Source organism: Enhydra lutris, unplaced genomic scaffold, assembly GCF_002288905.1.
Source record: "Enhydra lutris kenyoni isolate GAN:26980312 unplaced genomic scaffold, ASM228890v2 scaffoldscaffold5, whole genome shotgun sequence".
In the NCBI taxonomy this organism is placed as follows: Eukaryota; Metazoa; Chordata; class Mammalia; order Carnivora; family Mustelidae; genus Enhydra; species Enhydra lutris.
This window is the reverse complement of record NW_019154089.1, coordinates 38,200,719-38,215,542: the sequence shown is the minus strand read 5'-3', so window position 1 is coordinate 38,215,542 and position 14,824 is coordinate 38,200,719. Positions and strand designations below refer to the sequence as shown.

At 43.0% G+C, this 14,824-nt stretch overlaps 1 protein-coding gene across 1 annotated transcript in view; it reads right to left on the bottom strand.

Annotated features, from left to right (window-relative positions):
* The window catches only part of LOC111141197 (5-hydroxytryptamine receptor 4), a 48,745-nt gene extending 34,947 nt beyond the window's left edge, over nt 1-13,798 (bottom strand). The window contains exons 1-2 of the mRNA XM_022493604.1: nt 13,740-13,798; nt 12,160-12,360 (exon numbers count right to left, since the gene is read on the bottom strand). Of these exons, the coding sequence (XP_022349312.1) occupies nt 12,160-12,360; nt 13,740-13,798 (260 nt within the window). The remainder of the gene's footprint in view (nt 1-12,159; nt 12,361-13,739) is intronic.
* Between the last annotated feature and the right edge of the window lie 1,026 nt (nt 13,799-14,824).

Sequence of the window (14,824 nt, the reverse complement as noted above, 5' to 3'; positions counted from 1 at the left end):
ACAAGTGAGCTGGACCACAGAGTGTTTGTAAGGACATAGAAAAAAATACATTTAAAAAGTCTGGCTGAAAGGCAGTGGCTCTCAGACTTCAGCATGCAACAGAATTGCCTGGAGGCTTTGCTGAAACAGGCTGCTGGAAGATCTGGAACCAGGCCCAAGAATTCGCATTTCTGTTATGTTCCTGGGCGACGCTGCTGCTGGTGGTCTGGGGACCCTGAGAACCACTGTCTCAGAAGTTTTTGCATGTTATGCCAGGATGAGTCACCAAAAGTTTTTTGAACTGGAAAATGTCCATTGCAACCAACATTGCTGCGTGTTCCACTAAAGAAGCTGAGTTACAACAAATTCAGGAGGAAGGATTGCTGGTTGACAGGCTAGGTGGGTAGTGCTCATCAGGGAAAGCAGTTTTGTCTCATCTTAGGGATAGATTTATCTGCAATATCTGTTCTCTACACTTCCTTTGGACAAGTCCCATTCTTCTTTAATTAGAATACTTTTACAAAGCGGTTAAATGAATGTTTAAGTGACAAGTGAGGTTCCAGATGGCCTGGATTAACTAAGATGTGGCATGAGTTTTTGCAAAGAAATGTCTTATGCAAAAGCATTTCAAACTATTGCTTATAGAACTCCATTAAAATCCCCTTTCATACACCAGCCACCCGCTTCCCCAACTGCAGCCATGTGTAAATGTGTGCTCAAATTGCTTTTAAATGTCTCTGGGGACACAATTTACTTTGACAACTCTTAGAAGACAGTCATGTATTTTAAGCTCCATGCTAATCTCTTCCCCACTCGTCCTGCAATTAAGGAAAATTCTTCCTCCTCACTTCCTGCCATCCAACCACAAGGAAAGCAGAAGGAGCAAGGAGAATAACTTGGAACATTAGATTCTCAGAATTAGAGGAGATTTGAGCAGTCAACTCTATGTCTTGATCTGGGTATCAAGTCTCCCTGCCTTAACTGTTTATTAGCTCTATGGTTTCAGGATCAGTTATATGACCTCTCCATGATCCAGCTTCCTCACATGTAATGTGGGAATCACTGTGTCCACCTCCTTGTTTGACGGTCAGAATTGATGACAAAATGTTTTAAAATAGAAAGTTCCTGGCACATAAATATTAATAAATAATAGTTATTATTTTTACCTCTATTCCTTCTGATCTTTTATGTATATATCTAATATCTAAGCATATAAGTATATATACATATTTGTGTGTGTGTGTATACATATACATAAATAAGTAAAAGATCAGAGAGTATATATAGATATACACACAAATATATATGAATTCAAATAGATTCAAATGCATTTTGGAATCAGGGGCTCTAAATTATTTAACACATAAAATGGAAGTCACTTGGTTCAACATCTCTTCTGGCAGTCAATTATAAGAAACAAAATGGTGAATGAGTTGGCCCCTAAAAGTGAATGGAAGCATTGAGACCATATTGGTTATAAGCAATGAATTTGATTATATGTAGTATCTTCTTATGGACTTAATCCAGGCCCAGTTCTCCTACCTGAAAGGATCTAAGGCAACATCCTAGACGGTCACTGAGACCAAATGTCTAATCAAGATCAACTAAAGAGAAGTATCGAGTGCATGAGAGAAGAGACAAAGTAGCACCTGGCTGCTGAGACCCAAGTATCGCAATGGGATCAGGAAGACAAATCTTTCACCACAGACTTACCCCCCACGGTTCCCAACTCATAAAGTGCAAGCTAGTGGTCTTTAGGACTTTGGACTAAGGGGATAGAGAGCTCCACTGAATCAGTAAATTTATTAGTTACAGGGACATTTTTGCCTTTAGCAAGAAAAGCAGTTGTAGTCCCAACTCTTTCATGGCTATTCCTTCCAACATTTGACAAATCACTTGGCGTCTTTGGGTCTGTTTTCTTATATGTAAAAGGGGATTAATTACAACTTAGTTTTTGTAAGAGGTTGTGATTGTGTTGGATGGCCACAAATACTTTGACCCTTCCCATCCACAAGTGGAGAGCCCGTCCCTTCCCTTGGATCTGGGCTGTCTTGTGACTGCTGCAGCCAAGAGTTCATGAAAAGTATTGTACGCCGGTCCTGAGACTAATTTTTAAGAGGACTCTTGGTTTCTCAGAGCCTCTTAAAAAAAAAAAGAGCCCTGTTAGATTTCTTACATGATTTAACATGAGATCATGTATAGAGACCTGGAACCCTGTGGACAGGGAGAGGGGCCCAGCTTTCCAGATGACCTCACCAAAGTGCTATACATGTGATAAATTGCCTTGGACCCTCCTAGGCTAGTCCAGTCTCCAGCTAAAGACCACCAAGAGACTTTAGCCAAGCCCAAATTCCTGGTGCACAGAATTGTGAGATCTAATAATAATACATTGTTGTTCAGGCCATTACATTTGGGGGCAGATGTTATATAGATAAACACAACAAGTGAACAAGTAATATATAGTCTGGTTTAATTGTGGGGTTCAGTTAAGTGTGGCTGGATAGCAGTGCTCCCTCCAGTAGGGGGATCTAGCCAAACATTTTGTGGCAGAGTTCTGGATAAAGAGATTTATCTTTCTGGTTGTAGTAACTGGTTTTGTAATATTCCAGTTGCTCTGGTTCCCCTTTGAAAGAGATGGAGAAGCAGCAGAAGCTTCAAAAAAAAACCCAAAACCAAAAACAAAAACTAAAGGGCTTTCCTTATGTTCCCCCAAGGAGCTTGGCAAGTGGTCAGTCACCTAGAGGATCAATGAAGAAAGACCCCAGCAGGGATATTCATCAGGAGCCAAGGACATAAAGGGGAGCTGAGGATGTACCCAAGAGCAGAGTGAGAACTTGCGTTCCAGGAAGAAAAAACTGTGTGGGTGGTGAGACAGGGAGAGAAGCCTTTCCATCAGAGACCTGAAGGGCATCAGACTGGGCCTCTGCAGGAGCCATAACCCCCTGTGCAATTTGTAGATCTAATGTTTACTGTTCTCCTCTCTGTTAAATATTCTTCTGTGCCTTTGAGATCAGAAAACTTGCAAGAAGGGGAGTATCATCTGTCTAGGAGGGGGTCTTCTTGAGCTATTATAGACTAAAGAAAAAGGAATAATCTGCCAAAACTGTCATCTGAAAACATCCTGGCAGGGCTTACTGAACACACATGAAGGTTTCCAAGGTATCCTAAGTTTAGGACATGTGTGGATTGAATTTAGGAGAGTCTGGCACCAGGCACTGGATGACTGCCCCATCCACCCTTCCAGACTCAGCTCAAGAGTCCTATCACCTAGAAAGTTCTTTCTGCACCCCCCCAAAAAAAAAACAACAGGAGAGAATTCTTTCTTTTAGAGATCTGTAATTGGTTCCCCATCTCCGGTCTGGGTTTTCATAGTTCTTTGTCTATGCCTGCAACACAGCTGCTCTCCAGCTGTACCATAATTGTCTGTTTCTTCTCTCTGCTACAATGACTACTATTCCTACCAGAGGTGCCACACACTCACTGAGGGCACACTATGCAGCCAGAGGTGTATTTTATATTGTATCTAATTCTTATAGCCACTCTGAGTGGGGGGGAGAGGCAGAGGGAGAGAAAGTCTTAAGCAGGCTTCATGTTCAGCACAGAGCCTGCTGCGGGCTCGATATCATGACCCTGAGATCATGACCTGGGCCAAAATCAAGAGCCACCCAGGCACCCCTCATCCACATTTTCAATATGAGGAAACTGAGCCCCAGAGAGTTCAATCCACTCAACTAATATCATACAGCCAGGATACAGTAAAACTGGGACTTAAACCCATTTCCACAAAAGGCCATTCTCTGGTAATGCTGGTAAAAAAATGGGCAAGTTGATATCAAAGCAAGCCTATTTAGGAAGAGGAAGGAGATTATGTAGCACCCTATAAGCTTTTTGAGCTGAGGACCCACGGAAAAAAATGAAATATATTTAAATAACTTAAAGATACTCCTGACAAATAAGATAATATACAGGAATAATAACTAAAAACCTACTGCAACAACCAAGCAATGGGAGGGGGGAAAGGAGTGAGGAGGAAGAAGATGGATTGGAAAGATATTTATGAAAATACATCTACGATTTGGCATCCAGTGGTCATGGTAGGTAAGTCAAAGATGATTTCAAAGAATTGCATTTAAATGACTAAAAGATGACTAATAGATGCACCTTTGATGTACAAAGTAGAAAAGGGTATTAGTTTATGATGGAAATTTCCACTTTGGGCACATTGGAATGAAGAAGACAGAAGCTTAAGGCAAGATGCTGAAGAGACAGGCAGAGATGGGACCCCAGAGTCCAGCATGGGACACAACTGCAGGAGAGATGACAGTAGAGGTGCTGGTGAGGCCATTGAATGGGCGAGCTCTCCAAAGGAAAGGGGGAGAGGCCCAGTGCTGGCTGGCTGAGGGGCAAACCTTGAAGGACTCTCAGTCATTCAACACAAAGGAAAAGGCAGCTACCAGTGTCTGGGAAGGCACCCACACCAACCAGTAGAAATTTGCATTTGAAAAAGAAAACAATAATGGAATGACAGTGTGGCTAACATTTACTGAATCCTTACTACTACGTACCATGTACTGATTTATGTTCTCTGCATGCATTCCGCTATTCATTCTTCATAAACTCCAAAGAGAAGGTACTATTATTAGTACAATGTTACAGCTGAGTAGATAAAACCTAGAAAATTTAGGTAACTTCTCAAGATTAGACAACTGATAACTGCTCAAGCCAGGATTGAATCCAGGCTGTCTAACATCCCAGGCCTCGTCCTTAACTATTTGCTACATTGCACATTCTAGAAGGGCAGAAAAATGACATTGAAGTCTGCCCAAGCAACCACAAGTCACATCTCAGAGCATCAGCTAAATGTGCCTGGAGCAGCTACTGGGGACTGATCAGAAGAGCACAGGACAGGTGAATTGGAGAATGACTCTCAAGGAGCTTCTAGTCTAGGCTGAGAAGAACCTAAACCAATGATTAAGATAAATGATAATTGATATTTAACATTCTGTGGGCACTCAGAGGAAGAAACAACAAATCTTTGGGAATGAAGCCTGGCCAGTTGGTAGAGAAGGTGACATATTTTGCCTGAATAGTGAAAGGTAAGAGTTCATCAGGAAAGAAAAGGAATGCAAGACACAGGCAGCAACATGGGGCTATGAGGAAGCATATACTCAGGATATGATAATGGATCACTCGTGGGTGGGAGCTGAGGTAGGAAAAATAGACTGAGGACATGTTGGGAAAAGCACTAAAAGACAAGGTAAGAATTTAGCCTAGAGTTGATAAGATGTCACTGAGAAACCTCTGGGACTTTGCACATGCTGTTTTCTGGAACCTTCTTTCCCCATGCCTCCTCTTCTTCCCTTTACCTACTGACATGTGCATATTCCACAGATCCCAGCCTCACCATTACTTCCTCCCAGAGCTTCCCTGCTCTGGAGGCCAAGTTCTCCTTGATTTCTAGGGCCACCATTTTACCATAATTCCCTATTAACTACCAGTATTCCTCTCCAAACTAAAAGCTCTGTGATTCAGAGCTTTTTCTGGCTATTCTCCACTGCACTGCTCTGCTCAGCTCCTAGCAATTAGCAAGTGCTCAAAGCATATTTGATGAAATGAATATAAAACTAAGAGTTCATATCCTCTAGCATGAGATTCACTCAACAAATATTACTATTATGTACAAAGCATGAACCAGGCCTCAGAGAATATGTGAGAAGGGGAAACATAATACGCTTTCCTGACAGAGCACATTTCAATCTCACTGGGAAAACAAATGTCACTGTGTGACACAAGTTCACAATGACAGCCACTTTTCACGTATATGTTATAAAACTGAGCGGTGCTACCAGGAGAGCCTGAAGACGTGTGGACATGTTTCTCTCTAGCACAGGATGAAATACGCAATCTTTGAGTCAGAATCATATGTTTAACAAGTAAACCTGTTTTAAAAGAAAACCTGTGACTAAGAAATGGTTGGAAGAGTTTTTGCAGATAAAACTCATCAAGTTCTTGGGCTGCCAAGGGAAAGGGTGGCAATTTGGTATCAACGAGGAGATCTTGCAATGCTATAGGGAACAGTATACTGGGTGAAGTGAGACATTTTAAAGGGAGGTCGCATTTGATGCCAAATACAGGACAAAGTACAGCACTGATAAGGGAAAGGGGATCAAAATGGTTAAAAGTCTAAAAAGTTTGGCCTATGAAGCTAGTGGAAGGATCTAGGGATGTTTGGCCTAAAACAAGAAGAGGTGGGAATAGCAAACCTTTGTCATATTGTGGAGGCTCCATAAAGATATCTGCATGTCCCTCAACCAGCTTAATAGAAGCTGATGTCTGCTACTCTGGTCTGCCCACATCCTTCTTCTGGAGGGAACTGCTGTTCTCCCATGCCCTACACTTTAGGTAAACCTGACAGCCACGTTGCCTCACTTCTGCCCAGCAACCAGGTGTATGGTCCCACCATGGTGATTAGTCAAGACAAGCGTGACTCAAGCAAAGGCTGCCAAAGTTCTTCCATGAGAAAGAGCATTTAGGTTTCTGCTCTTGCAGATTCATGGGCTAAGGATGGTTTAAGACTCATTTTTCTAACCCCAGTCGAAGACTGAATCCAATAAGAACACAGCATAGGGACAGAGAGAACAGACAGAAAGACAAGAACACAGAGAAATGTACAGAGAAGGAGAGGGAGACAGACAGAATGAGAAGGAAGAGACAGAAGAAAGAAGAAAAGGCAGACACAAGCAGGAAAGGGTGACAGAGACAGACGGAGAGAGCGAGTCTAGGTGGCATTGTTCAAACCCTACTGAGAGCCATGTCTGACGCCAGACTTTTTAGCTAACCGAACCAATCAATTTATTTTCTGTCATATGCTGCTGAAAAGATCTTACTAATATATCATTTGAGAAGCAATTTCGGTCAAAACGCTACGTTCAGAAAATTCATTGGGATATATACAGGGAAAGCCCTTTTCAAAGATTTATTTAAAATATAAATCCGTTTGAGTAAACTAAAAATATATTCACTGAAGTCTGCTTCTTGCATATAAAATGACTAGTTACAGAAGGGAGCTACTAGTTATGGTGGTTACCTCTGGGGTTTTCAGCTGTGGAAGTGCAGAGGGAAAATGGAGACCTTTTTTATGTTCTTACTTGTAAACTGATGGCATTTTTTTTTTTTTTTTTTTTTACAATGCCCAGGTATTACTGTCGTGCTTGTTTAAAACTGTGATGATTAGAAAAGAGGCTGCTGCAGGGGGTCAGGAGAAAGGTCATGACCTGGGGCGGGACCAAGGAAGATGGATGGGAGGGTCAGAGGGAAGTAGAGGGTGCTGACCCTCTAGGAGATGGTGAGGGCTCCCACCGGGGGGTGAATCCAGGGCCTCCTGTGGGAAAGCAGAGGGGACACGTTGGCCAGAAGATGTCTGTGCTCTCTGCCTTGCTCAGCCCTCAGAGGGAACTCTTAGCCTAATGTCAGAATGTTCTCAGTGACTTGAGATTGTGCTGGTCCAAGGAGCACTTTCAGTCAAAGGCTATTATGGATACTCCTACATTCAAGAAGTGTCAACATCTAGCAAAGGGAAAACTGAAGTTTAAAACTTGTATTTTAGAAGTTAGTAAGAGTGATGTCTCCCGACCCATTATCAGTTGGATAATCTAACTGATTATCCAGTCTGGCCAGTACCACTCCCAACTTGCCCCCCCCGCCCCCTGCCCATATAACTCTTGTTATTGGTTTCGTGCAATTTCATTCATAATCAATCTCTCTCTCTTTCTGTCTCTACCTGTCTCACACTTACTAACGTACACCTAGATATAAACATCTCTATATTTATTTTACAGAAGTGGAATTACTCTGAACATTGAAATCTGACACTTGTTGTTTTTTGTTTCTTCCAAATAATACACCAGTGGTCTCTTTCCAGGTCAATACACATAACTATTTCCCATGGTTTTTAGTGGCTGGATTAGAACCAGTACTCTATGACAAATACTTGGTTTTCATTCACCACAGAACCTCAGATTAAAAATAATCAACTGTACTATAATACTTTTAATGCAGCTTTCTGGTCTCCCATGACCCATACTATATGACGCATGTAGTTTAATTATGCTTCAGAAATGATTTTTAACAAGGCAATAAACTTTCATTAATAGGATTCAATTCTCAAAGCACCAGGAAACACAGTGGATGGAGCACTGCAGTTGGGAAAAAAACATTTTATAATATTAATGGAGTCCTACATCTTGCTTTAATCCAAAGGTCTGCCATCCCAGTAGAATTAAGAATCACAGTCAGCATTTTTGCCTGGGAAGCACTACCCTAGATCAGTTGTCTCCACAGACTCAGGGTAGTTCCAGAGAGGAAGACAAAACATTTTGCCAGGAGTCACATCTCACTAACACACTCACTCTGTGCTCTGGCTCAGCCCAGTCCAGCCCAGACTAACTGTCGGCTGGGAGGGACACAGAAAAACAGAAGTTAGGGCACCTGGGCGGCTCAGTGGGTTAAAGCCTCTGCCTTCAGCTCAGATCATGATCCCAGAGTCCTGGGATCGAGCCCCACGTCAGGCTCTCTTCTCTGCGGGGAGCCTCTCTCTCTCTGCCTGCCTCTCTACCTACTTGTGATCTCTGTCCGTCAAATAAATAAATTAAAAAAACAAACAAACATAAGTTAGATGATAAATAAAAGCGTACTCTTCCAGACTAAGGTGTCGTGTTGTCATGTTCAGGGTGGACCTTCCAGCACAATGAGAATATTGGTTTAGGGACAAGAGATGCTAAAGACAATTGGCAAATTTCCCAGGCTCCTTGAGGAAAACGAACCAAATGAAACCATCTGACTCCATCTTATTTATGGCACTGGAGGTTTTGATGTCCACTATCAGAGAAGGAACTGGAACCGATGGTGGCACAAAAAGAGGATTTTTAAGAGTATCTCCTCAAAAAGAGAGTGTACTGAATACTCTATTTGTTAAACAGTGTTTTCCAAATACCTAAATCAGTATTTATGTAATTACTAGTCAATTGTTAATTTCCCCATTACAAGGGGAAAAAAGAAAAGTTCCATGAGGGTAGGACCATGTCCTTATTCATATCCTTGCACTTTTTCCCCTCAGGGAAGATATTCCACATATGAGTGGGATATAAGAAAGAAAAGAAAAGAAAACAAAACAAAACAAAAAAGCAAAAACCCCTAAGACTCTTAAATACAGAGAACAAATAGGGAGTTGCCAGAGGGGAAGTGGGGGGCAGAGATGGGTGAAACAGACAAAGAAGAATAAGGGGTACAAACTTCCAGTTACAAAATGAATAAATCACAGAGATGAAAAGTACGGCACAGGGAATATAGTCAATAAGATTGTAATAACATGTAATAACATGACAGATGGTCACTACACTTATCACGGTGAGCTTTAAATAATACACAGAATTGTTGAAGCACTGTGTGTATACCTGAAAGTACTATAACATGGCACATTAATTATACTTCAATAAAAAAGTATACATGCAAAAAAATTAGAGAATCGATTTATATCACAATTGCACTAAATTTTACAAAGCAGAACTGGTTTGATGGGGTCAGAGACAGCTTCTGGAAGGAGGAAAGGATTGAGCTAAAATCTGAAAAACAGGCAGGAAAGGAGGGGACAAAGGAGCTTTCCAGGCAGAGGGTGGAGCTAAGGTCCTGGGATGGCTGAGCACAGAGCACTGGAGAGAGAAAGGGGGCCAAGACAGCTTGCAGCCCAGAGAGTGAGACCGGTGAAGGGCATCAAGTGAGGCTCGGGACAGAGAAGGAGACAGATGGCACAAAACCCTACAGGCCAAGGAGTCTGGTCTTGATCCTCAGTCTGATGACAGCCATTGAAGGGTTTCAGGCAAAGAAGCAACAAGATCAGAGTTGCATGGTTGACTCTGGCAATGAGCTCTTACAAGGTATGAGCAGATTGGAGGAGGATAAAGTAGATGTGGGGAGAACAATTAGGAGGTTGCAGAGGTGGCTTATGCAAGAGATGACATTAGTTTGCACTAGGATAATAAAGATGGGGAGAAACAGAGTTGGATCTGTTTAGGAAGGAAAATCAGTAGGTCTTACTATTTAAATGCAGGTGATAAGGAAAGACCACATTAAGAACAACCAACTGATTCCTGGATGATGCATCTGCTGGAGAAGCTATTCCCTGAAGAGGTCCAAGTTCCATAAGAAGGATCATGAGGTACACAGACAGTTGCAGGAAACTGAAATTAATATCCACTAGCATTGTCGACGGTGCCTAGCCAGGCCGGTGCTATGCCTTCGGGGGACTATCTCACTTAATCCTAACTGCAATTCTGTAAAATAGATGCTATTGCCCCCATTTTTAGAGATGAGAAAACTGAGACTCAGAAAAGCTTAATAACTCACCACCATTCTTAGAGCTGAACATTGGCAGAGCGGGGATTTGAACCCGTATCTCTTCAGTCCTACAGCAGATGGTTCTTAACGACCAGCCCATCCTGCTTCATGACAGCTCCCTCGTACTCCTGACAGTTAATCTGGAACTCTGAAGCCAAATCTCCCTAGGGAACCTTCAGTCCTTCCCTCAGGACTGCTCAGAGTAAATTTTCCGTATCGGGGAGATGATTCTTCACGCACGCCCCCAATTCTTCACTCCCTATTCAGCTCCTTTTCTTCCCCTTGCTTTTGCCCCAAACTGAAGGTTACTTCCTGGTGCCACGATCCCCCCAGCTTCGCCTTCTCCAAGTTCCTGTAACACTTCCCGTCTTGGCACTCATTTTGGCAATGATCACATGCAGGCTAGCCTGTAAGATTTCCATGCATTTTCTACTCCTGGGCATTTCATTTCTTTTCATGCTGATTTCCACGTAGAGAGTGACTGTCCTCAAGTCTTTCATGGACTGAAGTCAGATTGTTGTAAATAAGCTGATAAACACAAATTTCAAACCATGAGAGGCTATGGGTCTGGCTGCCAGCCAGCAGCCAGATTTACCAACGTCACTGTCCACGGCTAGAGAGTTTCATCATATGCGCGTTTAACTTCAGCACATTCAACTATGTGTTCTTGGTAGATCAAGAGAGAGAAAGAACTCACATAATTTAATCAGAGCTGGCCATTACACTCCCCTTCCAATCAATAAGCACGTGTCCCATGGGATAGGAGATGAATCCGGTGTTCCTGCAGCTGCTTTCAGGCCCTCAGGACCTTCCCCAGAGTGAGTAATTCCCTGGACAGACTCTGATTTTCGTGTTTAAAGACACATATTTTGGATACATCATAATCTCTAATTTTAGTCAACTGCTTTTCCTATCACCCAATTAAAGATACAGCGACCTATCCCTAGACTGGAAGAAAAACTGGGTTTCTTGGACTCTTCCAGAGACAGGAAAAGTTTGTTCCTGCTCATTCTGATAACATGTGACTCGCACACCACACCTTCTTTTGGGAGATACTCCTAAGATACAGATACCATGGTGGTGGCCTATGATCCTAGAATCATCTGAGTTTTAAATTGCATTCTGCTTTTACTACTGAATACAAACATGCAGGAACTAATACAACTGACAAATGTATATCTCAAACAAATAAGGCAAAGATGGAAATCATTAGGCCTCCTGAAGTCAAATGTGAAGAAAAAGAACAAAATCTGCATGCTAGCCCCTCATCCCCCAAACAAGCAAATATTCGAGATTTTATAATTAACTTTCTGGAAAGACTCCCCAAGTTGCATGCACATAAAATCATAATACAGACACGTTTTGGGGGAGGAGGTAATGTTTAAACATGAGACTATCCTTCTGAACCAGCCCTGCTACCTACAGGGCTGGTGTATTGATTCTTACTCCCTCCGAGTTTTGATCACACCATCAGTATAAAATGTAGAGCTCTAGGATGGGTCTGACTTCCACACATTAGCCACCTGTCACTGTCTAGATTGCGAGCTTCCCTGAAGGCAGGTTCTAAGACTTTCAAATCTCTGTGTCTGCAGGACCTGAGAAAGGGCCTGACTGAAATGGAGCCCTCTGTAGAGACTGGAGGGTGGGGGAACCCATGAGTATCCAGATTTATCTCTCTGAGATTCATCCCTTCTAATGAACTAGGGAAGAAAGAAAGGTGTGGGCCAATAGCCATCAGGTCCTTGCCCCCAGCATGGAGCTCTGCTGTGCCCATTGCTCTGCCCTTACCGATCCAGAGAAATGCAGCACAGGTGAAAAATTGATGCCGTCGTGAGCAGGACATCTAGAGATGTCCGGACGAGGCAAAACATCTCCCCATAAATCCAGATGTCTTGAACCAGCTCAATGGCACCGAAGGGCATCACCAGCACCGAAACCAGCAGATCCACGAAGGCGAGAGAGACAATGAAATAATTGGTTTTTATCTTCCTGTGAGTAAAAGCAGGGGGAGGGACAAAGGAAAAGAGGGGAGAAAGGAGCACAGAGGGGGAAAAAAAAGGAGAGGGAAACAAAGAAGGGAGCGAGACAAAGGGGGAAAAAGTCAACTGTGCAATGCATTCTGTTAGATTCCCTTTCCTTCCTGTCACATGGCATGCACGGTCCAACCACCCGACTTTTCCAGACCCTCTTGCCCTCTTGCACCCAAATCCCTCCATCTTCTTCCCTGAGGCCACACAGGCTTGATTTGAGCTCCCCCATGCATGGAACCCTTCCTGAGGGCCTAAGGAGGAGAAGACTGTCCTCTCTCCCCACCTGCCCTTCCCTTTAGGCCATGGCTTGGTTATTCTCAGGGGACCCTCCCAAAGGGCCTTCCTCACAAACTGTCAAATTCCACTGTATTCCACTCTGAGCCTGACTACTGTGTGCCTTGCGTTTGTGACACTGGTCAGAATCGTGCTTTTACACTTTCTTGGCATCATCCCTGGATTCGTGCATGCCTTGCTTAGAAAGGAAGGCCACAGGTCAGGCAGGACCACATCTTTTATGTCCCTTTATGGCCTGGAGGCTCTCGATCCAGACTGAAGCCTAGAATCACCTGGTGAATTTTTATAAATATCAATGTCCACGTCTCTCCCCAGATCACTTAGTTCAGAGACTTTGGGTGATTAGCCCACCCATGCACCAACACCCAAGGGTTTCAATTAGCAATAATCGCGCCTCGGATAAACCTCATTGGCTACGATACTGCCACTGCGCAAAGCTCACCCAAGGGTTTCAGATAAAATAGAGGACTCCTAGTCAAATTTCAATTTCAAATAATAATGAATAACTACTTAATATAAGTATGTTCCAAATACTACATGGGACATACTTATACTACACATTAGCAATTTTCAAAAGGTCTTCAAGTGATTTTAATTGCAGTTGGGTTGAGACTCATGAAGTGGAAAGAGCAAAAGACACAGGTTTAAGATTAGTCACTGCGCAGCCACCTCTTTTCTGAACCACTGATAAACCAGGGAGGTTAGATTAGATATGAGGTGTATATATACACCTCATATCTAATATATATGTGTGTGTGTGTGTGTGTGTGTGTGTGTATCTCACACCTATTACCAACCCCCTGCCAAAACCCTAAGTTGAACACAGGAAAAAAGATGGGACAGAAATTATCATAAGCGCTTACACTGGTTATGTTAGTCATGGGGAATTATGTGTCATCTATTTCCTGCTCTATTTCACAATATCATTTCCCTTTCATAATTATAATTGTAATGGTATTCATAGGTCAAATCCCAACTGTCCAGGGAGAGCCTAGCCTAGAACTCTACCCTGATTTCCTCCTGAGGTGTCCTCCTGCTACTCACCTGAGCTGCCTGTCCCTGCACACAGCCACCATCACCAGCAGGTTCCCCAAGATGGCCATCAGGATAACCGCTGACAGAAACGTGAGCAGCACGACCTTCTCCACTGACCCAAAACCCTCCTTGGAACTGAAAGACACATATGCACGGACACACACACACACACACACACACACACACACACACAGAATTAAAGGAAACTCTGAGACACTGGAAAGAAAATCTTTTCCCTCATTTATCTTCAGGAAGGTAACTTTAACTGAGCAGCTGTAATACACATTTATTGTGTACCCCTTGTATGCCAATGTCTGTAACTGTCAGTTTACATGTTATACTAGTTAACTCCTCCATTAAGTGGAGGAGGCTCAGAGAGGGGAATTAACTACCCTGAAACTGCACAGTTATTCCCCATCAGAGTGCGTGTGACTTTCCTTCAGATCACTTACTTCAGTTGTGCTCGGAAGTGTATTTTGTTGATTTCTTCCCCAGCTAGAGTGTAAGCTCCATGAGGCAGAGCCCTTGTCTGTGTGATCCACTGATCAATTCAATTACAATGTATCACTCACATTTGTCAGATGAAGGAAAGATGGCATTGGATGAATGAACGACAGTAACTTGGACCAGGGTCTGCGTGAATACAAGGGCCACCCCGTCTCCAGAACCCTGTCCCTGTCCATGTAGAAGCTGCTGTGTATAGGCGGCCTGTCCAAGGGAGAGGTCATGGCTTGAAGATTATTCTCACAAAGTTGACCTGAATAAACAGATCTCTGATTCTGGGAAATCCATTGCAAAGACAGCAGCCAATCAATATGCCCAGGGGTTCCTTTCACTGCCCTGAATCCTATTTCTTTTGGTGCCCAACATCATAGCTCAAATCTGTGTTCTTGTCAATTTCAGCATCTGAGTTGGTCCTATAAACCCTGCCCTCCAGCGTAAACTCAGCATTTTTTTTTAAATTTTTAATTTTTTATTTCTTTTCAGCGTAACAGTATTCATTGTTTTTGCACCACACCCAGTGCTCCATGCAATCCATGCCCTCTCCAATACCCACCACCTGGTTCCCCCAACCTCCCACCCCCCGCCCCTTC